This window comes from Camelus bactrianus, chromosome 29 (assembly GCF_048773025.1).
Source record: "Camelus bactrianus isolate YW-2024 breed Bactrian camel chromosome 29, ASM4877302v1, whole genome shotgun sequence".
NCBI classification, from domain to species: Eukaryota; Metazoa; Chordata; class Mammalia; order Artiodactyla; family Camelidae; genus Camelus; species Camelus bactrianus.
Window position 1 is genome coordinate 26184801 of NC_133567.1, and position 24694 is coordinate 26209494.

Below are 24694 nucleotides of genomic sequence, written 5' to 3' on the forward strand. Positions count from 1 at the left end.
GTATACCTGAAACTAATATAAAATTGTAAATCAACTATATGTCAATGAACTAAAAAAGAAGAGAAGATATTAAAGAAAGAAAATAATGAAAATATAAGAATGAAAAATCAGTTAATATTGTTGATTGGCCACCTACAGTAATACAATTTATTTGCTCCTCATTGTACACAGTTAAGAAATATGATAGAAAAGTTAAGGGATTTGTTTATTTCTTCCCTTTTGCAACACTTTAGAAAATATCATTTTATTAGTAATCCTACATACAAGAAAAGTGATGAACTTTGAATGCTAATGGCACGGGTACTGCAATTAGGTAACAGAAACTTTTTCATATATCATCTTGCTCTTACAAGCTGATTTAACTTGATTAATCATGTTCCAAAGCTTTCTATATTCTATAAGGCTTTATTTTCAAAAATTATGTATAGTTTTAAACTTTCTCTGAAGCTTTATCATCCTTTATATCTTTCTCTTCAGTACTTTTTTTTTTATGATTTTCATGTTATATTTTCAGGGGTTTGTTCAAAGAATCTAAATGGAAATTGATCAGCACCTGTAACTATTACAATGTAGACTCATAATTCTTAAACTAAAAATAACTATATAAAGAATTACATACGCATTAATGTATTATAAGCCAGTTGTCAATTTTTATGTGTGAAATCTATTGATACTACACAATAGTTTCATTTAGCTTTCATTGTAACTATTGCAACATCCTGGACAGCTCCATACCCACAGTAATAACAACAACACTCAATTATCAAGAGATCAAACTTTCTTTAGCTGCATTTGCATTCCCACCAAAACTCAAAGTGTATTTGAGTCATTCCAGATGAATTTGCCAAAGGTAAAAAATCATTTAACAATTAGTTAAAAGCCAAAGATTAACATCAAGACAATCTCAGTCCGGGGAGACTTTTAAAGTTAGCATTTACGACAGAATCCAGAAATTAATAAATTTGTTTCTTAATTTTAAATTCTATAACCAATCAAACAAACAATATAATAGAGGGAATTTTATGTCTTCCTTTTTAATCCTTATGTGTATAATCTCATTTTCTTGCCTTAAGGTGCTATTATTTCCACCAAAACATTATAAAAAAAAAAAAAAGGAAGGAGAGTGGTAGTTATACTTGGTTTTTTACCTATGTCAAATAAATAATTTAAGAATTTCCCCAATAATAATAATGGTATTTGTACTAATTCTTGATTCTTTTTATATAACTAAGAAAGTATTCTTCTATTCCTAGTTTGCTCAGGGTTTGTTGTTGTTACATCATTAATAGATTGTTTTCTTAATTTAGTTGAGATACATCTAATGGTGCATATATATATATACACATACATACATATACACACAAACACATAAATAATATATAATACATATATACACATCTTGATGCACTTATAGCTGTACTTGAAATATACATAATATGTTTTATGTATTATTTACATATTTATAGACAGATGCATACATACATATATATACCTGCATTTGGTTTGGTAATTTGGGAAGGATTTCACACATATATTCAATGGTGAGTCTGGGTTAAAATTTTCCTTTCTTATACTGTCCTTGTCATCAGGATGACTATCAAAGTTTTGCTATGTATGTAAATAAGCGAGTGTATCCTTTTTTAAAAATTTCCTGTAAGACTTTATATAAGATTATACTTATTTCTTATCTGGTTGTTGGATAGAAGTCACTGATTAAGCCATCTGAGCCTGAATATTCATTGTTGAAAAAACTGACTAATAATTCAATCAAATAGTAATTTGATTTCTTTAGTGCTTACAGAAGCATTCAGGCTTTTTATTACTTCTTAAGTAAAAATTTAGTAATATTTTGTAGTAATTTGCCATTTCATTTATATTTTTATAATGGCATAATGTTCAAAATATTCTTTATTCTTATTTTAGTGTCTAAAGCATCTATGGTTATAATAATCTTTTTATTCTAAATATTAGGTAATTGTGCTGTTCTTCTTTCTTAATCTCTTTTCATCCATTTCTCTTTTTTTCTAAGTTGTTTCAAAGTAGCAACTTTCTTCATATTTTGTGCCATGTTTCATGTTTTTAATGTTATCTTTTATTTATTACTTCCTCTTCTATGTACTTTTCTATTTATTTTATTGCTCTTTTCATAGCCTTGTTATGAGGATGTTTACCTCATTAGTTCTGGGTATTTCTTATTTCCTAATGTGAGCAGTTAAGGTTATAGATTTCCTTCTAAATACTGCTTTTAGGTGCATCTTACAGGCTTAGTAATCTCAGTATTTTTGTTATAACTGAAAATAATTTCTCATTTTCATTAGAACTTCTTCTTAACTGAATTGGATGTTTGATATATATTTTTAAATTTTAAAATGTGTGAGATTTTTCTAGTTATCTTTCTGAAACTGACTTTTAACTTAATTTCATTGTGTCTTAAAACATAATTTGTATTATTTCAACCCTTTTAGGCTATTTAACATTTCTTTTAAAATTACATCTTTCAAAAAACTGGAGTTTGAGTAACTTCCATTATAAACTTTCTGAGTTATTTAGTCTGTTATTTGATAAATCAAAGAAGAATTTTTTAAAGTAAATTATATTTGAAAAAATGATGAATCTTTGCTTATATGAAACTGAAAGAGAACTCTTGATGGGATAAACTATCTTCTCCCTGGGGTCGCTGAAACTCTTCAGATGCAGTGTGTATAAGAAGGGTAGCCATTTGGAAATGAGGAGAAAATGTTGCCATTGGATTCTTGTAGGGTTTCTCCACATGCTGAAAGAAAAAAACACACATTTTTGATTTTTTTAAACAGATGAAAAAGATTATTCTTTAATTTTTATGAAAGACATTGGTTTCATGAATAAAACCTTGAGTTTTATTAGATAGATAAGGTGTTAGAATATATATTTGTATTTTATAAAAGACTTTCCTTTCTAAGTAATTTCTTTCTATGTCTTTCTTACCAAAATTTCAGTATACTTAATGGGCTCACTAGCACTAACTATAAAACAAGATTATGAGATAAATAACCTGGCATTTATAAGGTTCTTCCTTTTGGAAACCTATGTCATTCATTCCCAAGAAGTCAGTAGCCTACTTATAAATCACCCATTATCAGATTCATGCCAGTGGATGCCTAGTTGATGTGTCTCTGAGGCCACATGTTATATTCCAGTAACATATTTGACGTAGAGTGAGGCTAATTTTAATAATGAATATACCATTTCAAAGTTGAAAAAAAGGAAATCTTAAATAATAACTAATAATCACTTATATTAGTGCCAAAATGTCATACACAATGAAATTTTTTCTCAAGATAAGCTGGAAAAAATTGAAAGATAAAAACATGGGAGACTAAAAGTTTCCAACAAGATATAGACATTTATTTACCCTCTGTTTTTTGTTGATCATAAGGAGAAATTGCTGGAAAAACAATTATATTTTTTTCCTCTTACTAAGCCTGTCTAATTTCTTGAAAATAATTACCAGTCATCTTAAATGGCAAATAATCAGCTGCTCAGCTTCAAGATCCATATAATTGATATCTCTAGGGCCATTTCTACAAAGTCAAAAGCAGAGGGTAATTAGCTTAGCTTCAGCTAAGGTTTGTAGCCAGAAGCATTCTGCAATGGATTTTCTTGTTGCTTTTTCAAGACATGGTGTGAGTCACATAAACCTAGACTGTTTTAGTGTCCTTAATTTAAGGATAATTCCTCTGCTGCAGCCAGCCATCTTTATAACCTTCATAAAACAATTTGAAAACACAGCTCCTTCCCTCTGAAGGAAACTGAAATAAAAACTTATACAGCACCGCATGATAGAGCCATAGCTACCAGCAGGCGAGCTCTTGTCTTATCAGATCAGTAAACTATAAATGGTTCTCCATTATCTTGAGTGAAATGAAGAAACAAAGATAGAAAAATGACTTTGAAAACATAAAGTAGAGCTATAAAAATAGTCAGATAAGATAAAAATATTTACATAGAATAACAGATAATATGTTTTCACAACAAATAAATTTAAAGTAAGCAATGCTTATTCTGATGAATAGGCATATAAAAGCAACATTAGAATGGAACAAAAATGCTCAAGGTAAAAAATATACAACCAGCACTTTCCATGAAACATCTAAGGGAACTTGATAAATGTGACCTTACAAGAACCCTTAGAAAAATGAAAGTTTGTCAAGATTTATTAATGCAAACAATGTGCTTCTAACTAGGATCAGTGTAGATGCTAAATAGTCATTTGGGAGTTGAGTGCATTTCAATTAAAAAATTCACAGCAGTTTAAAAATAAATTCGGTAGTAATTGAAAACTCCACTAAGCCACACAGAATATCTGGTACTGGATTTCCAAAAAGTGGAATTAAAACAATCAAATATATTTAATCCACAAATGCAAATAAATAACAGTGTTTGGATAAGAAGATGAAACAAAAGACTCTTTAAAATGAAAAAAAGCCCAAAATAATTCAAAAATTAAATCTATTATATAGCACCTACTTATAATGCAAGAAGTGCAAATACCTGTTCTCAAGTTGTGGTAATCCTTTGTACATTTTCCTCACTAAGTGTGGCTGTTCCAGGCTACTTGATCCCTATTACAGAAGATTTTCATCAATTTTTCCTGGCCATTTGTTGATTTATGCCTGTATATAAAAAGAAAACTTTATTATTAAACTTTATTATTAAAAGAACCAAAGAATCTTGCTAATTTTTATTAGCAAGGAAGAGATGGTACTATCAAGGTAAATGTATAGTCTGTCTGTTTACTCAGAAAGTGACGTGTGTGTGAAAATCAAAGTTTGAATCACGGCATCACTTCCTTGTTAATTATGTCATACAAGCAAGTCTCAAAGGTTTAACTTCAATTTTCTCCTCTGAAAAGTGGCTATCTTATTAACATGTATGTCATAAAGTTGCTTTGGAGGGTCAAGTACTGTGATGTCCTTAGCCCCCTTTTTAACCCTCAGATACCTCTTTACACAGGTAGAAAGGCTGTGGTCTTAACTGTTGGAATGTGTCTTTGGGCTACAAAACTCAGTCATATTTAAGAGAAAAAAGGCATTTTGTATACAAAGGCAAAGTATTATCATCACTCTACTAATCAAAATTGCTCTAAAAAACAACTCTGACATTAAACTTCTATCTCTCCAGGCAGACGGCATGATCTTATATGCACAAAATCATAAAAATTCCACACACACAAAAAAATACTGTTAGAAGTAATAAAAAATTCACTAAATTTTACAATGCAAAACCAACACACAAAAATCAGTTGCATATCTATAAACAACAAACAATATGAAAAGGAAATTAAGAAAACAATCCCACTTACAAGAACACAAAAAAGAATAAAATATTTAGGAATAAACTTAACTAATGAGGCAGAAGATATGTATACTGAAAACTACAAAATGTTGCTGAAAGAATTTAAAGAAAGACACAAACTAATATGTTCATAGATTGGAAAACTTAGTATTGTTAAAATGTTATCTGTACTACCCAAAGCAATCTACAGATTCAATGCAATCCTTAGCAAATTCCCAATGGCATTTTTTGCAGAAGTGGGGGAAAAAAGTCTTACAATACATACAGAACCACAAACCCTAAATAGGCAAAACAATCTTGAGAAAAAAAGCTGGAAGCCTCATACTTCTTCATATTACAAACTTATAGTAATCAAGAGTATGGTACTGACATAAGACAGACCTATAGACCAGTGGGACTGAATAAAGGCCCCAGAATAAACCCACACCTAAATGGTAAAATGCGATCTTCAACAAGGGGGCCAAGATGACACAGTGGGGAAAGGACAGTCTCTTCAACAAATGGTGTTGGGGAAACTAGATATATACTCACAAAAGAATAAAATTAGACTCATCTTTCACTATACACAAAAACCAACTCAAAGTGTATTAAAGGCTTAAAAGAAAGAACCAAAATTGTAAAATCCCTGGAAGAAAAAACAGGTGAAAAGCTTCACAACCGTAGTCTCGGCAGTGAGTTCTTGGATGTGACACCAAAAGCACAGGCAACAAGAGCAGAAACAGACAAGTGGGATGCCTACTTCTAAAGCTTCTGTGCAGCAAAGGGAACCATCAACAGAGTGAAAAGCAATCTTCAGAATAGAAGAAAACGTTTGCAAATCATACATCTCATAAAGGGTTAGTATCCGCAATATATAAGGAACTCCTATAACTCAATAGGAAACAAAAGCAAAAAATGAAACAAACAAAAACCCTGAATAACCAAATTTTAAAATGGGCAAAGGACTTGAATAGATATTTCTTCAAAGAAAATATACAAGTGGCCAGTAAATATATGGAAAAAATGCTCAGCATCACTAATTATCAGGGAAATGTAAATCAAAACCACAATGAGATTTCACTTCATACCTGTTAGGATGGCCATTATCAAACAAACAACCCAAAACACTGGAAGGAACAAGTGTCGGTGAGGATATGGAGAAATTAGAATCATTTGGCACTGTTGGTAGGAATGTAGAATGGTGCAGTCACTGTGGAAAACAGTGTGGCATTTCCTCAGAAATTATAAATATAACTACCAAATGATCCAGCAGTTTCACTTCTGACTATTGTTCCAAAAGAATTGAAAACAGAATCTTAAAGAAATCATTCACACTCATATTCACTGAAGCATTATTCAGAGTAGCCAAGAGACAGAAACAACCTAAGTGTCCATTATTGGATGAATGAATAAAGAAAATGTGGTACATACATACAATGGAGTATCATTCAGCCTTAAAACAGAAAGAAATCTGTCACTGCTACAACATGAATGAAGCTGGAGGGCACTATTCTAAGTGAAATAAGCCAGTCACACACACAAGGCCAAATACAACATGACTCCACTTACATAAGGTTTCTAAAGTCAAATTTATAAGCGAAAGTAAAATGGTGGCTGCCAAGGACTGGGAGGATTGGAGTGGGGAACCACCGTCCACTGGGGACAGAGTTTCAGTGTTAGTCATGCAAGATGAAAAATTTCTTAAAGATCTTCTGTATAAAATGTCCATATAGCTAACAGTATTGTACTATGTGATTACAATTTTATTAATAGGAGAGATCATATGTTATGTGTTTCACCAAAATTTTAAAATACTTAATAATAAAAGAGTTAAACTTCTAAATACTTCATCATATGATTCATCTCACTTTTGCAACAGATAATTCTCATGTATCTTCCTTCTTACAAGATAGAAAAGCATGTTTGAATTATGTAAATTCTACTTGGATTGTGTATGGCTGAGCAATTATTTCAAATTCCTGTGTTTTTAATAATATGGTTAAATTTACAGCTGATTGTAGTTCTACCTACAAATATTTTCCCCAGAAAATGTCTACAACATTCAGCAAATATCAAAGGTTTTTATCCATATTCTATAAGAAGACACTTATAATTTTGCTAACTCTAAAGAAAACATACAATAACTTGTACTAAATAAATCTCTTCCCAAAGAACCTCAATAAACTCTAAAGTAGGGGTAAAATAAAACTACATATCATCAATTTAGCACAACCTAATTAACTTTTTCTTACTTCCATGGCTCTCTTAAACTTTTATATGTAATAAATAAAATATAGGTTGAAAGTGATTTTTAAAGGAAAGGATGCTAAAAGGAACCCTAAATGGTCTAAGCCATAAAGGTGAGATTAGTTACTGAAATATTTTAAAATATATTTCAATAGTAACTGCCTGGCCAAGTCTGAATCATCCTTTATGCTGAAGCACGAACACCAACTCCAAGGAGCCTCCCTCATCCCGGGTGCAGGTCACGTTAGGTCCCCGCTCAGAACTGCTTCAGTGTCCTTTACTGAAGACACTTACTTCCTCACTAAGTGACACTGTCTGTGTGATCCTGCAGGTGATTGCTATTTGTGTGTATGACCTGTGCTTCCTTCTCTGTGGCCACAGTACCTGGTGCAGGGCCTTTCACACGTTAAAGTAACTACTTCATTCAGACAGCAACTACCTATCAAGCATCTAATTTATATCCAATTCAGAAAACCATGAGGAAAAAGCCCAACTCCAGTCCTAAAGAAACTTATACTCTAACGTGGGAACTGATAAATGACGTGATGATTATAGGAGTCAGACACAAAGGCCAGAACTGAACAAGGCATTTACCACCATGGGAGTCCTGGGAGTCCAGAGAGTTTTTAAGTTGGAGGTTACATAAGAGTCAAATCCTGAGTAGGAGTTAGGATTTAGCCAGGAGTCAGTTGTGAGTGCTTTGGCTGGAGGAAGAGGCAGAAGGCAAGAACACGGTGATGTCAGGGGCTGAATGAAGTAGGGGTGAGAAGCTGGCTGTCAGAGGGATACCCAGAGAAGAGGATGAGGGAAGAGATGGGGAGAGGGTGGTGGGGAATCTTGAAGGAGACATTGAAAAGGAAATTAACCTTTATCCCAAAATGAGCAGAGTAAGATTTCCATATTTAAAAAGTCACTTGAATAGGAATGTGGCCAGAGAACTAAAGAGATGTAAGTCTGGAGAGAAAGGCTAATGAGCAGGTATTGGAGCAGCCCACATCAAAGACCAGGGTCCCTGGACGAGGGGATTCATTTCCACAATGTGACACACCGAGAGAGACCGAGAAGGTAGCAGGCTGACTGGTTGCGGGAAGTGAGGCAGAGAGAGGATGAAGTGAGAATGCCCTCCACGGTTCTGCTTGGGCTCCCGGATGACCCGTGCGTGGTACCAGCAACTGAACTAAGTGATGTTCTATGGGAGGAATAAATAGGTCCATGAATAAATGGAGAAAATGGCTAAATTTTTTTGTGCAGATTGGCAATATATTTTAGCCAATAATTGTATGCAAGCACATATAGCAAGGATATTCTAGTTGGAGTCTCAGAGAATTATTGCAGGAACTAAGCAATTAATATTTTAGGTAACTAAAAAGAACCTTATATTAATTTAAAAAGTAACTTTAAGTGCTGAGAGTACAGAGTGTGTGCTCCAGGCTCGGAACACACATTTAGTATTTAAAAAACCAAAAAAAAAACAAAAACAAAAAAACCCTAAAAAGTCTTTTAAAAAGTAACTTTAATGAAACAAGTGTTAAAAAGTTTCTGGTATCCAAACTCCATGCACACTGAAGCTGGCCTTCCATCCCTACATACTCCAGACAGATGTGCATCTGTGTACATGAGTGTTCTCTACAGGTACTGTGTGTTTAATGATGCTTTTAAATTTATGAACATAGATTGTGTGTGTGTTCGTCTATGAGCACATAAGCACTTATATATAATAGGGAAAATTCTAATCCTCAGAAGCCCCTTTATTTTTGGATGCCAATTTACTTTACATTTTTTAAAATTTTATTATATTACTTAACATTCAATTATAGATTTACTGAGAGAATATTTTGGTTGAAAGTTGGTATAAGTGTTAGGTTGTTATAAGCTAAAATGTCATGGGACTACAGAAAAACTATATTAAGAAAAAATGCAAATAAAGAGAAGAGACTTTATCAGAAGAGTTCAATTTAAGCAGTTGAGAAATAAAAAGGGAAAGCATTCCTAAAATTAGATCAAAGTAGAGGCACATACATTTAGAACATGAGGAAAAAAAAAAAGGTCCCCAAAAAAGAGAGAGAACAAGAGAGCACATGAATCATTCATGAAGAGAGGAAGGTGCACCACTGCTCACACACCTTGCAGAGGATCTCTTTCAACAGCAGACTCTTGATTACTGGGATAAAGGAAAGATGAAGACCATTCTCTGCCCCATGTGGACGTTTCATGTCCTGACAGAATGTGGGTGCAAGGAATTGTAATGCAAGACAAGTGGCATTAACAGGTGTCCTGTCAGATGCCTTTAATGCTAGAAAGCCTTGGAAGCCTTTGGAAGGACCTGGGACTGGCCTTTGGATAGCAGTGTCCAGACACCTAGTCAATCTCAGGGTTAAGCAGCCTTCCTGCCTTTCCCTTCCTGTTCCTTTTTGGGTGTGTGTGTCCTGGCAATGGATGACTGGGTCTTATGTCATTACAGTGTCAGGGCTGTAAAGGATCATATCTTTTCTTCACATCACAATGCATAGGGAGACTTCCCTTGCCTGCTTTTAAAAGTAAGAGCGAGAAATGGCAATGCAAACAATTCTAAACTGAAAGAAACTTATCCTCATTCCATGAGCTTAAAAGCACTTTCATTTCTGTGTGGGGCGTTTTCATGATGCATATACACTGACTGCACAATAAGTAACTGAGTTCTCACACACAAAGCCAATCTATATATTTGGCATATATAACTAGATAAATATAATGGGTTACAAGTTCTTTATCACCTACAAAATCCCACAAAGATAACTGTTTATATTGTTTTAAGAGAATTGAAAACAAACACATTTTTATTGTTGTTCATATTCCAGTTGACAAGCACACATTTCCTGTATCATCAAAAGAGAAGTGACAGTATTTGCAGTCTGCCTCCTATTTGTTACTTGCCTTTCAGAAACTTGCCCTTTGGGACTCAGGGTCCCACTTGACAAGCCACAACATTGTATACCTTAGTGTGAACTTGGTCAGCACTCCTTTCAAGATTAAGTTCTAAGGAATAGCTTTATAAAGGACAGATTAGATCTTAATAGAGCTTCAAGCATAAACCAATATGGAGAAAAATATTGGAGTAAAAAGTAACCGAGTACCTCTGGCTGGCTGTGTTCACCAGCAACTTCTAACAAAAGAAAATAAGCCAGACTCCAAAGGAGTATTCAGCAGCACAGCCCTCTCCTCTCTGCATTAAACCCAAAACACACCAGACCTTGGTTTGTAAACTCTGATTCTCTTTCTAGGTAATCCATCAATGACTGGACCAAAGGTCGATGAATCAGATGTCATCACCCATAATGAACTGTCAACTTCCTAATTATTTTCTGAGTTTATTCAACCAACTCACTTTTTTTATGCTTGCACTTGAGTGTTAATTTGCTCAACAAAAGTGTTTTATACTATATGTCAATGAGCAAATACTACGTCTTTGTTAATCAATTAGCTAGCCCTCTCCTGTACCCTACAAAGAAAGTTTCCTGAACTGATACCAATAATCCCAGTAAACTAAATATAACTTCCCAATAATTAAATGTATGGAAATATATTTTAAACATAAGAATCTATGTAAAATGGGGGGAGAATGTGGTAAAGCACATGCCCAGCATGCATGAGGTCCTGGGTTCAATTCCCAGTCCCTCCTCCAAATGTAAATAAATAAACCTAATTACTTCCCCCTCATAAAACAAACAAACAACAAAAAAAAAGATGACCACTTGCAACCCCTGATGAGTTAATGAATATGAGCAATGATTATCCATGACTGCTAACTTTAAAAAGAAAAAAAAAAGAGTGGAAAAAAAAAGATGTAAAAAAAACCCCACTATGTTAAACTTCAATGATTAATATACCCATCATATCTCTGAATTAGAACTGCAGACAATTAAAATTTTATAGTTATTTTACCACTTGTGATCTTAGTACCTGGAACAACATTTCCAAAAGTGAATTCTTCAGGTTAAGTATCAGGCAAAAAGAGTTTTCCGTCAACAAAAAGAAAAATAGAGGACAAGTTGTGTTAAGCAAAGTTAAGCATGTATCTTTGATACAAGCTATTTCAAAGTATTTTGAGTATACAGGAGATGCACAGAGTATGCAGGATTTCCAATTTGGAAGCAGATGCTTTTCTTTCTTGGACTAGTACAGCATTAGTGTTCCCCAGAACATTGTTATTGAGACCTTCCTTTAATCTTTTTCCACAACTTTATCTGGTAGCAAACATACAGTAAATAGTTCACTACACTGTGGTTAGAACTAATTTTTTTGCAACAAAGTTATAAATTCCACCTAATAAAGTTTAAATTTATATACTATTAATGACAGTACTTGCGAGAAAAAATCATTCAGGACTCAATTCTGAAGTTGAAATAAAGGATATTTTTTTCTGCGTTGGCAAAGAAATACAATTAGACTATGAAGTCATGCAACTATTTAATAACAAGTATAAAATGACCATGCTTTTTGCTCTTTTATTCATTAAAGCAAAAAAAATAAGTAAAGCTTACTCTCCTTGTGCTTGAAATATGATTTCTAGCAATTTATTTTCAATTATCCCTATAGGTGTTCCAGAGTTCTCTCTTATTTCATTTTATGATTAGTTACTTTGAGCTGAATATGTCAGTCCCTTACCAGTGTGGAGACAAGTAGACAGCTGAGTAAACTGGGGCTTATTTGTCTGGAAGAGCACAGTCAGGCACAGCTCTGTTTCTGAGTTTGGATGGTGCAATACCTGGACATCTGCACAGCTTCCTTGCCTGTGCAGTATCTCCTTTGCTTAAACACGTTTGCTGGCCAATTGCTGGACATATGTCATTATCATCATGAGAGTGGAGAATGGCATCCAGAAACATCCCCTGGAAAAAATCAGAAGCAAGCCACATATAAGCCACCACATTGACACATATATTCCTTACAAATAGGTTATTTTTTCCAAACTCAAGTCAATCAAAGGAGAAATATATCAGAGTTGAGGTTTAAACAGTGTGCCAGACTTTCAAAACAGTTTCATCAAAGTAGAAAAATATTGCATGTTAAATGTGTATGCCTAGCATAAAGTCAGTGACAGCATTCACTTCTTTCTTAGAAATGTATATTATATGTTTTTTAAAAATCTAAAATTCTAGCTAGCCCCCCATCAAGTTTTTTGGTCTCTCAAGAGCTAAAAAATGTTACCTTACTAATTTGTAAAACAATTCTTCCTCATCGAGTTCTATTTTCTTAAGAACAGCTTATAATAAATATTTTCAAATTACTAAAATTGTTAAAGTCAAACAAAATATGTATATTGATATTTTAAAATTAAACTACTAATTTAACCTAAGTATTTTTAGAAGTTCACTTATTATAGTATTTGTTAAAAGAACAGGGAAAAACAAAGTGTCAAATTTTAGAATAGTTTAAAGCAAAATAATTTTGTGACACATATACACACTCAAACACACACATATACATACAATGTAAAAACTTCATGGTAAAATTGATCAGCAAAGAAAAAAAAAAAAAAAAAACCAACTAAACAAGGCCCTAACAGTTCTAAGCTACAGATACTGAACTGTTTTGCACCCAAGGTTGTGATAGAAACTTGCTAATTTTCTTAATATACATGACTAAACATTCTGAACCTAGTCCACTAAAGATACAGTCTAATTTTGCAATAAATATCTACATTTACAACTCTAAAGAAAATACTGAGCTTAAAGTTAAATGGACTGGGAGACTATTCCAAATGGTGAGGATGGAGCATGTATATCAGAATTTTCCAAAAAAGAAATACCTTTTATAAAAGTGTTTTAAATTAAGAGATACAATTATTTAAAAATCTTTTTTTTTTTAATTTTTAAATTGAGATGAATGACGACAGGTTTTTCCAAAAATTTATAAATGAATAAACTATACTTAAACTGCAGATTAAAAGAACAACATTTTAGTTCTACTTACTTCTTCCCTTAAGAAATATTTACTGAGCATTGTTATAGGCCTGGGTTTACAACAATAAATTAAAGACACAAAAATTACCCCCTTCTGGTTTTCACATTCTAACAGAGGGAGAAAGTCCTTAGACAAAAGACTGATAACTGAGAGAGTGACAGGTACTATCACAAAAAAGAGAAGATGGATATTGGTTATCCACTGATGGGACAGCCTGTAAATAGAGTGATGAAAGAAAAACTCACTTGGAAGCTGATATTTTAGCCAAACATGAAGAAAGTGAAGGTGAGGGAAATGTGGGTAACTGGGAGCAGAGAGTCACGGATAGAAAGGACTTTAACAAATACAACAGCCTGAGATGGGAGGACCTGTAAAGGGCTTGAGTGCCAGACAGAGAGTTTAACTTTCCTGAGGAAAACTCTTAATATGTGAAGGATGGTAAATAGAGGTGTGACATGATCTATGAGTGATTTATGACTAACCACCCTAGCTTCTAGATAAGGGTAGTGATCTTTATACAAAACCCAATAACTCAATTAGAGAATGGAATTCTTTAAAACCAAATCTAAGTCTCTACACAACTCCATATGTATACTAACTGCGATGAAGGGAGGGAGGGGGAACTAATGATTCATGAGAATTGACCATCAAACATGAGAACTTGCACACACTTAATAAGATGCCGCTCCTGCCAGGCCAACACAACTGAAGGGGAAGGTGAGCTACAGGGGAGCACTGAGAAAAGCCATCCTTCACCTCTGCTGCACAAATCAACAGGTACATTAAGTAGGAAAGTTCACATTAATGGAGTGTTACAACTTCTGCAGTAGTTCAATATTAATGAAGTGTTCACCATTTTCTATTTCTATTTCTAAAAAAATAATTGTAATCTTTGAAAAGTTTGGGTTTTTTTTTTCCAGTTTTCAAAAAAGATTCCATTTAAAAGGGTCAAGGACATCTTGAAGTAGATATATTCAAACTCAGACAATAGAATGATGAATTTTGGTTCATTCAGTCTACTGAGATAAACTGCCTTCCATTTGTATGGGGTCAATCACTCAATCTTTTGATCTTTCTTTATGGTCAAAAAGTTAAGAAGTCTCTCCCTCCACATCCAGGCCATTAAGCAATGTAGGCTCTTCCTGAACATTCTCTGAGAAAGACCATAGATGGGGTCACTTACTAACCTTCATTTGTTTTCCCTACAGTAGAAGAATGAATTAACTATGCTTTTTATGAAACTTCAAAAAATGTTAGAACTCTTTTATTAATTAGAAATGGGCAGTGCCAGTTTGCAAGCATCTGCATTACAAATTACCTACACATATAAAATGCCCCCTGTATCCAGTCCTGTTCTTCTCACAGTAAGTACCTAAATCTGCTCATGGTCAACACTGATGAAAACAACTAAAAGTTTTATATACTATTTTGGTTCAGAATAGAAGAAACTATAAAACTTCAAATACATTAACAGAATGAAGGACAAAAGCCACATGTTCATCTAATTGATGCAGAAAAAGCATCTGACAAAATTCAACATCCTTTCATGATAAAAGCACTCAACGAACTAGTAATAGAAGGAAACTACCTCATTATAAAAGGTCAGGCATGAAAAGCCTACAGTTAACATCAGAGTCAATGGTGAAAAAGTGAAAGCTTTTCATCTAAGTTAGGATAATTGCTCTCACTGTTTCTATTCAGTATAGTATTGAAAGTCCTAGTCAGCACAATTAGGCAAGAAAAGAATCAAAAGGCATCAAATCGAAAGGAAAGGAAAGTCATTTCTGTAGATGACATGATCTTATACGTAGAAAATCCTAGACAGTCCACTAAAAACCTGTCAGAACTAATAAAGGAATTCAGCAAAACTGCAGGATACAAAATCAGCACTCAAAAACCAGTCACATTTCTACACAGCAACAGTGAACCATCTGAAAAGGAAAGTAAGACAACGATTCCATTTAAAATAGAATCAAAAAGAATTAAATACTTGGGAATAAACCTAACCAAGGAGGCCAAAGACTTATACACTGAAAAGTACAAAGCATCACTGAAAGAAATTTAAAAAGACACAAATGAATGGAAAAACAATCTATATTTATGGACTGATTGACTTAATTTGCTAAGATATCCACACAAAATGATCAACACAATCCCTACCAAAACCCCAACAGCATCTACTGTGAAAATAGGGGGAAAATAAGTTCTAAAATTCATATGTAAAAAGTTCTAAAATTCATAGGACCTTGAATAGCCAAAAGTTTTTTTTTTTTAAAAAAACCAAAGTTGGAGGACTTACACTCCCTGATTTCAAAATATATTACAAAACTAAAGTTACTAATACAGTGTGGTATTGGCATAAAGACAGATCTACAGACCAATGGACTAGAATAGGAATCCCAGAAATAAATCCTAGTGTATATAGCAAGAGACCTTTAACAAAAGGGTCAAGACTATTCAATGGGGAAAAGACAATCTTTCCAACAAATGATGTTGGGAAAACTGGATATCCATGTACAAAAGAACAAAGTTAGACCTTTATCAAAGCCATTCACAAAAAATAACTCAAAATAGATTAAAGACCTAAACATAAAATTCCCAAATCATAAAAATCTTAGAAGAAAACAAAGGGGAAAGCTTTGTGACATTGACTATGGCAATGATTTCTTGGGTATGACACCAAAAGCAGAGATAACAAAAGCAAAAATGGGTAAGGGGGACCACATCAAACTAAAAATCTTGTGCTGAGCAAAGGAAATAGTCAACAGAGTGAAAAAGAGGGAGAATATTTGCAAAATATATATCTGATGAAAGGCCAGAATATATAAAGATCTTACAACTCAACAGCAGAAAAATGGGTGGAAGATTTGAATAGGAATTTCTTTAAAGGTGATATACAAATGGCTAAGCATATAGGAAAAGATCACTAATCATCTCAGAGAAATGAAAATCAAAACCAAAACAAGACAACATGTCACACACATTAGAGAGGCTACTATCAAAAAAATAAAAAACAAAACAGAAAATAAGTCATGTTCGTGAAATATGGAGAAACTGAAACCTTTGGGTATTGCTGATGGGACTGTAAAATAGTGCAGCTCCTAAGAAAACATTATGGAGGCTCTTCAAAAAATTAAAACTAGAACTACCACCTAATCCAGCAATCCCACTGCTGTGTATATATTCAAAAAAAAAAAAAAAAAAAAAAAAGAAAGAAAAGGAAAAGAGGGTCTGGAAGAGACATTTGCAGACACATGTTCGTGACAGCACTATTCACAGTAGCCAAGAGGTGAGAGTGACTCAAATGTCTATCAATAAATGAACGAACAACAAAATACCGTACACATGTCCAATGGAATATTATTCAGCGTTAGAAAGGAAGGAAACTCTGTTACCTGCTGTGACATAGATGAGCCTTAAGGACGTTATGCTAGATGAAATAAGCCAGCCACAAAAAGATAAATACTGTCTCCAAAGTAGCCAAATTCATAGAAACAGAAAGTGGAACGTGGTTACCAGAGGCTGGGGGAGGGGAAAGTGGAGCGTTGCCGTGTAATGGGGGTAGAGTTTCAGTTTTGCAAGATGAAAGCCTTCTGGGGATCTGTTTCACAACAAGGCAAATGTACCTAATACTACTAAATTGTACACATAAAAATAGTTACTCTGGTAAATGTGATACTGAGGTTTCTTTACCACAATAAAAAAAAAACAAAACAAAACTTCAAACACTTTAGAGGTGGGGGCTGAGAACTGTGCCAAATATTTCCTCTCCTAAAATTCATTTATTTAAACATATGAATGAACCGGTAAACATTTTCCTTAAAAAGCAGAACAAAAAATAATGTGAATTGGATCAATGCTTTTAACAGGTAGATATAATTACTTTCACTCTAGGAATATAAGTTTATTTGGGAAAAGTGAATAGGAACATTTTGAAAAAATAAGGAAAAAAGGCACTAGCAATACCAAAGTAGGTATAGGGAGCGATAAACTGCAAGATCCCCATGGTTTATAGAAAAGAAACAATTTAAACATATAAAAGGAGTACAGAATAAGGGACAATATATATTTCAAGCTTTCTTATAGGCTCACTGTCTATCAGGGAAAGAAAGAACTCATTACTTCTTCCGCTCTCCAGCACCTCCTCTGTTCCAAAAAATCAAAACTCACTTTATTTCTAATTAATATAATTCAACAGTATTTTTTAAAAAGCACTTTGGTTAAACTGGTACCAAATCCCCATTTTTTACATGTTTCTAAGGAAAACTCAGTTCCAAACACTGACCTAAAAACAAAGCTTTGCAACTCTTTAATTTCAGGCCAAATTTATGGATATATTTTTACTAAAACTTAAATTCAATTCCAGAGATAGTAAATATTTGGATAGTTATTATATTTGAACAAATATATATTATATGTTTCAGAAGAAAATGATTTTTCAAATACACTTACACTCAATTATTTTAATAATAAAGTTTGGCCTTTAAAAAAAGCATAATTTTAAAATGTATTCAAGTATTAAGAGTTTGTTTATATCCTTCTCTAGTTTTTACCAATAATTAAAAAAAAAAAAAAGACGGGAATTAATTTGTTTTTTTCAGTCTTCTTCCTAATCTTGCCTTTAGAAGCACACATTAATGAGTTGTGAATTGGACACAGTGATCAAAAAGAGTGAGTGGAATAGACATACAAGTATAAAATGGGCATAAAATGGGAACAAGAGATGACTTCAATGGTTTTAACAGCTCCAAATTACTTACCATGAACTACTTCCTGATAATCTCTTCTTTAGAGTGAAATAGATGAAACCCCAAATTTATCAGACTCTTGTTTTATTTTATTGAGTTACAGTCAGTTTACAATGTTGTGTCAATTTCCAGTGTAGAACACAATTTTTCAGTTATACATGAACATGCCTATATTCATTGTCACATTCTTTTTCACTGTGAGCTACCACGATGAAAGATATTAGATGTATTTTCCTGTGCTATACAGTATAATCTTGTTTACCTATTCTACATATGCCTGTCAGTATCTACAAATTTTGAACTCCCAGTCTGTCCCTTCCCACCCCCTCCCCACTGCAGACCCTTAAAAATAAACATCAGTCACTAATGAAATAAGTTGAAGGTTAACAAATGGCAAAATTCTAAATTCTAGGAAATAAAATAGCTTCCTATAACATTCTCTGAGAATTATTCTACTATAGCAATTTTTGAGTATAATTAGTACTTGAGCAACAGAAAATACATAGTAGAGAACATAAGTCACAAAAAGAGCATAACATTCCAACTCAGCAACTGAGCTCTCTGTTTGACTTGGAAGGCCTAAATTTCATTAAAAGTGCTTTGCCAGTTTAACATTCTGATTGGTTTGGTAATCATTTTCATTGAACTTTTTTATGATTTAGGAATATTAAATAATTTAAATAATTCATATCATTTTAACTTTTACTTTGAATCTATTTATTTGATATGAAATGTGAAAATGTGTTTTTCACATCTCAAAAGCCCAGTGTCGGTTATAAATGCCAATCAGTATTTTTTGTACTTTCTGGCAGCAATATTTGAAAATGGTTCTAGTTGTAAAGTTAAATCTAGTTTTGTGAGGGGCCACACAGAGGATAGGGATTAAAACTCAAAAGGTATAAGCTGAGAATCCAACCTTGAGAAGGTGTTCCTGGCATGATACTGACAAAGTGAGTTCTCCAAGTGAGTTCACTTCTCCAGGCTCCATCTTCAGAAAATTGTACTCTTGACCTAAGAATCAGGCGCAGGAAACTGTCCATAAGCCTGTTAACAGAGAAGAGAACAGAAGAGCCATTCCTGGCCTGTATCTGCTCTGTATCTGTATCTGATCACTGACCTTCATGTGGTTGTATTTACACACTAACATCCAGGCACATGCAAAAGGGCACATCCAGTGCCACTGTGTGCAAATGAGTATCATTCTGAAAGAGCAATATTGCATTTCATTAATAAGTTAATTTCAGCAAAATGGTAGATTGCCAAAGACATACTTTGGGTTTGTTTTCTTTGTATACTCTTTCACTTTTTCCTAATATGTTTCTTTAAAATTTTATGTGTTGTTGGTTTTTTTTTTTACAGTACTATGACTGTAAAAAGTTACATTTTTATCTAATGAGTTTCTCACCTTTCTCTTCTGACTACATTTGCCAAGACCTAAAAAAGAAAAAAGAAAAAAAAATGCTTCCTATGAAACATTGGGAAAAACAAAACAACAGTATTTGTATGTATACACAACACTACAGGCGTTTGCTATGTGATTTTGTCACTAAAGATAAAATAACATCAATAAATATATATTAAATTTTTTTAAATTTTAAGTTAAAAAAGAAAATAAAAAAATTCACACATCCTTAGCACAGCAAAAAAAAGATAAAATAACGGCAACAAGTTCACTCAAAACAAACAAGATTCTCTTTGATGAAAAGGAGGCTCTACCTGGAGGACTTTTTTGATCAAGAAGAATATGCTTCAGAACTTAATAATTTTTCTTTTTTTCACTTTTCACAACTGTTATTTTAGCTTCTGGATATCACTGTATCAATAGATTTCTCAACTGCCTATTAGTGTTTGGATTGTAATATTATTTCTTGAAATTTGAAAATAACATAGTTAAGTACATAGATCTACATCTGTGGTTCAGAAGCAAGAGTGTTTCCTGAGGTTTAGTTTAGGTTTCAGTGATTCATGTTTCACAAGTTCAGCAGCCAAAGATGGCCACTTTTATAGCTCATTTTGAAACATCAGAATGTAAAGGTGAGCTATTAGAATTTCAAATTCAAGATTTGAGTTAAGAAAAAACAGAACTATTACAACACTTATCTATTTTAATTTTATTCCAACTGCCACATTACTACCAAATGTAAAAATATCACATCAAGGAAAAAGTTTTCCAAAAAGGCAATAAAGAAACTGAGTGATGCCACAGAGTATAATCTTTCCTACATGTGATAAGGAAATCTGATACACTCACTTAGAGCATTAAGGATGAAACAATCAGCCTGAAGTTACAGAACCCAAGTCCCAGAGTTAAGTGTGTTAGTCCACCTTATAATGAATTCACACAATAAACAGTTTTCAGTGAACTAAGACCATATGATGAAACCTATGTTCCACAAGTCTCTGGTTTGTCTGTCTGTATCACAACTTTTCTCAGAAAATACCCTACATTATCTCAACCTCTGACAGAAGCAACTGTTAAAACTCTTCTTCTTAAAAAATGGTCAGTATATTTTAGCATATGCAATTCTAAGGTGAGGTTTTCATAAAGGTATGGAGCTGACTTTATAACTATTAATCTATAGCCCACTAGAGAGTTCAACATGAGTCGCCTCTTATTAGCTACTTACTTATTTAAGCTTCTAAGAGGTTTCCCTGACTGCATGTTCATCCTCCCCACCCCATGTCCCCATTCTCAGTTAATGATCCCTACAGCTGAATTCTTTTCTGCTTTTTAAAATCTGAACTCACTCTGCTTTCAATCCTTTGATTACTCTCCAGTAGTTAGAGAATAAAATCTAAATTCCTAGCCTCATATGGAAGATCCCGATGACCTAATCTCACTTGGTAACTACCAACTAATATCACACTTGTAACTTACCATGCAGCCATATGGGCAAATAAAAATGATCCAATTAAATGTAATTGTAAATTTGATCATCATGCCTTTTTTTCAATCAATCCTTTATTTAGGTAACAAGTTGGCTATGTTCATTGCATTGTATGAAACATCACGATCTCATATTGGAAAGGTACTATCAGTACAGGGTTGGATCAGAGTGGACAGTTTGAACAATAAGCCATTTTGCATTCTTCATTCCCTATCCTGTAACAAACTGCCAAACCCAGTCAAGGGACAAATAGATTTTAACATCATCATGTAATGCACTTTTAACTTACAGGGCTAAAATCTAAAGAATAAATAAAATATGTGGTGGCAATAATTTCTTTTAGACCAAAAATCAGGTGCACAATAAATCAAATGATCAAGAAAGGTGTATTCAAATGTGTGGCTCACCAGAAACAGCCTCAGGAAAATGGTACAGAAAATACCATGAATTCTATTTCACACAGGATCAGATGATGGCTCATTTTAACTACACACAAGGGCAACATCCTGCTGAAACACAATTTAGACAGGAAAGTGTTTACAGAGCATCCACCACATGTAAACCATGTACAAATGGATGCATTCATTGCTTCTCCTATTCCAATAGCTTCTTTTAGATAAATATTTCACTCTTCATGCTCAGCATAGTTGGATACATGCAAAACTCAAAAGAATTCAAAGATTCGATGTTACTGTAAAAATAGAACTAAACTAACAGTCTTCAAGAACCTTATGTGACAGCTTCTCTGTACTGTGCCCAGTGCTATAAAATGAAAGGTTACTGAACCTATGAAAATATCTCTGTAATATTGCCTTAGATCTAAAATATATAATTTTAAATGTATTTATAGTCACTTCAGTGTGATATTCTGAGCTTTTAAAATAATGTAAACAATTTAAAATTATATTGAGTTACACAAAACTTATTTTATCTTAAAAGCTGAAAAATTAAAACTATAGAAACCCATCTGTAAAAAAATAATCACAATTTACATTATAAAGGCAAATCTCATCATTTAAAAAAATTTGCAGCAGTGAGAGGTCAAAACAAATTATAAATAGTTATAAATTAATCCATTTGGTTTCAAGAGATTTTTCTAGTTAGAGTTGAAGGATGTAGCAGATACATGCATAAAATTTGTAAAGGTTTAGAATATTATTGCCAAATACACTTTACCTTGAAGCAGGCAACATTACAATTTGGACATTATTGGAGAACCCAGTTTGATAATACAGGTAAAATTGGAAAAAAATTAAATAACAATAATAAATATAAATCCTATAGTAAATTGCTCAAATGAAATTTTAAGCCACAGAGCTACAAAAGGCTTCCAACTTGGCAAATTGTAAAAAGGAACATCTCATATAATTCTTTACCCTTATATGCTTATATGTTGTGTGTCTTGTTTTAAAAAAAAAATGTATCTTCAGAGTACAGCTAACTATATTCCCACGCACCCCAGGCATGTGTTATTTGTGTGAAATAATTCCATTGGTTTCTAGGGCTAAAAGTTCAATACAGATGTAAGCAGTATGCCTGAGGCTGGCAAAAAACACTCTAGTACAGGCAATGCTACAAGTGGCAATCATCAGAAAACACAAATATGAGCAAATGATGGGAAATGCTAGTGATTTTCTGCTCATGTCACAAAACACTGGGGATCCACAAGAATATTTTTCCCTTGTATTGAAGAAAATTGTGATTAAAAGTCCGCCCCCCCATCAATTTTCAGAATCAAAAGCATTTTAGAGGGTTTATAAAGCTACCACGGGTCTTCTAAGATTTCCACTTTCTCTATGTGGATTCAGCCTACTATAAACAGCTTCAGTAACACTGCCGCTTGCCAGCAAGACCTCCCCCAGGAAATTTGGGATATTTTCTGCAGACAAGATGATCATGACAAGGGCAAGATCAGGCATTCCTTCCTCATCGGGCTTCTCCATAACTTCTTCTAGCAGTGATTCCAAATATTTATCCAACTCTGAACCTTTTCTCACTGCTTCATCTGAAACCTTGGGGGCATTTGAAAAGTAAACTAGCACAATACTCACGTTATCTGGACTTCCCTGTATATTAAAGAAAGAAAAAGAAAAACGGGAGAGGGAGGGAGGCGAGGTCTGGGGCGTCCGCTTGCGCCCGCCACAGAGCCCCCCGCTGCACTCAGCCCGGGCTTCCAACGGAGGCGCGACCCCGCCTCAGCCCCGCTTCCCCTTCGGGGTCCCGGCTGCGGCCTCCGCCGCCTCCAGGGCTGTTCACGCCGTTGGGCTCCGCAAGTCGCCGCCTGCTGCAGCTGTCGCCTTCGCTCCACCCTAGAGCCCTGCCGATTTGGCCGCCGCCATCTCCTCCACCGCAGCCTCGTCCCTTTGGAGCATCTTCCAGCCACCCAACCCTGAGACAGAGACTCCTGCCGCGCCTGCGGGAAACTCCCCCGCAGCTGCTGGGGGACCAGGCGTCGGAGCACCGGCGGCTTTTCCGCCTTTGAGCAGCAGCCGCCTGACTCCTTCTGGGGCCCCCTCCCAGCTCCCTCCATCATGCCTTATTTTCAGCTTAGAAATTCCATCACTCTTCTGTGCACTTGGAACCCCTTCAATTCTGAATTTCAGTTCCTTCGTGACACCTTCCTTGACTCACCAAGGCACATTCTGTCTCACTCACTTGCAATCATTTGTGTCTATGAACTTAACCCAGCCCTAAACTTTGTAATTTCATTGACAGTCTCTCCAATATCTAATGACGTCTCAATAAATAATTAGCAACAAATATGTTATGAGCAAATAAAGAGATCGATACTGTTAATCACAGGAAAATTCTGAGGAATTCAATGTTTATAACTTAAAGCTGGCCATAAATATGGAAATAAGGACACATTTCTACTTTGCGTATTCTTGAAATACGCACAACCTTACAGGATTTTCCTTTTGGTAATGAAATGTACTGATCTTTATGAAATTTTGAGAAGTAAAGCAAATAAGAAGCTTCAAATGAGGTGATTATCACACATCAACTGTCAGAGAAAATTAAATTTTAATTATATATTTACTGAACTACTGAAACAAATGAAAACATTCTTACAAACTTTTCTTTTTTTATTTTTCTTATAAACTTGTTTTTATGGTAGTAAAGTTGAAGGAGAAATCTCGAGAAAATATTTGGATTATCATGGAAATGACTCACACACTCACTCATGGAATTTTCTCCAGAATTGTTCCTGGTATAATATAGATTCCTATGGAGGGAGCACATTTTGTGGCAAACCCTGGACCCTTTCTAAATTCCTACAATATGAATTATAGAACTAAGTATAGAAAATACTTTTTAAAATTTAATAATATTAATTTATGGTTCAATAACCTACATCTATTCTTGGAAAGCACAGAAACTTAGATATAAAACAGCTAAATCTTAAGAAAAAAAGGAAGTCTAAAAAATGTATAAGATTATTTGATCTGCAGGAAAAAATTAAAAGTTAACACCATAGTGGGCACTTTTTAACTAAGCAAAATGTTGATCTACAATATCAACAAAATCAAGGGGAGGGTATAGCTTAAGTGGTAG

At 33.9% G+C, this 24694-nt stretch overlaps 1 protein-coding gene across 1 annotated transcript; it reads right to left on the bottom strand.

Annotated features, from left to right (window-relative positions):
- Window positions 1-626: 626 nt before the first annotated feature.
- LOC141575548 (uncharacterized) lies at window positions 627-23669 on the bottom strand. Its single transcript, XM_074354985.1, has 5 exons — window positions 23191-23669; window positions 19168-19295; window positions 12205-12428; window positions 4531-4652; window positions 627-2773 (listed from the first exon to the last, which is right to left on the bottom strand). The coding sequence occupies exons 1-3, from the start codon at window positions 23667-23669 to the stop codon at window positions 12394-12396; spliced, it is 642 nt and encodes a 213-aa protein (XP_074211086.1). The 3' UTR covers window positions 627-2773; window positions 4531-4652; window positions 12205-12393.
- Between the last annotated feature and the right edge of the window lie 1025 nt (window positions 23670-24694).

What these genes read in the sequence shown, in the direction of transcription:
- LOC141575548 (XM_074354985.1), bottom strand. Translation starts at nt 23,669, where the DNA reads ATGGAGGGAGCTGGGAGGGGGCCCCAGAAGGAGTCAGGCGGCTGCTGC. An exon ending in TACAGGGAAGTCCAGATAAC is followed by an intron (nt 19,296 to 23,190) that starts GTGAGTATTGTG and finishes CTCTGTTAACAG; the next exon opens with GCTTATGGACAGTTTCCTGC. An exon ending in GCCAGGAACACCTTCTCAAG is followed by an intron (nt 12,429 to 19,167) that starts GTTGGATTCTCA and finishes GATTTTTTCCAG; the next exon opens with GGGATGTTTCTGGATGCCAT.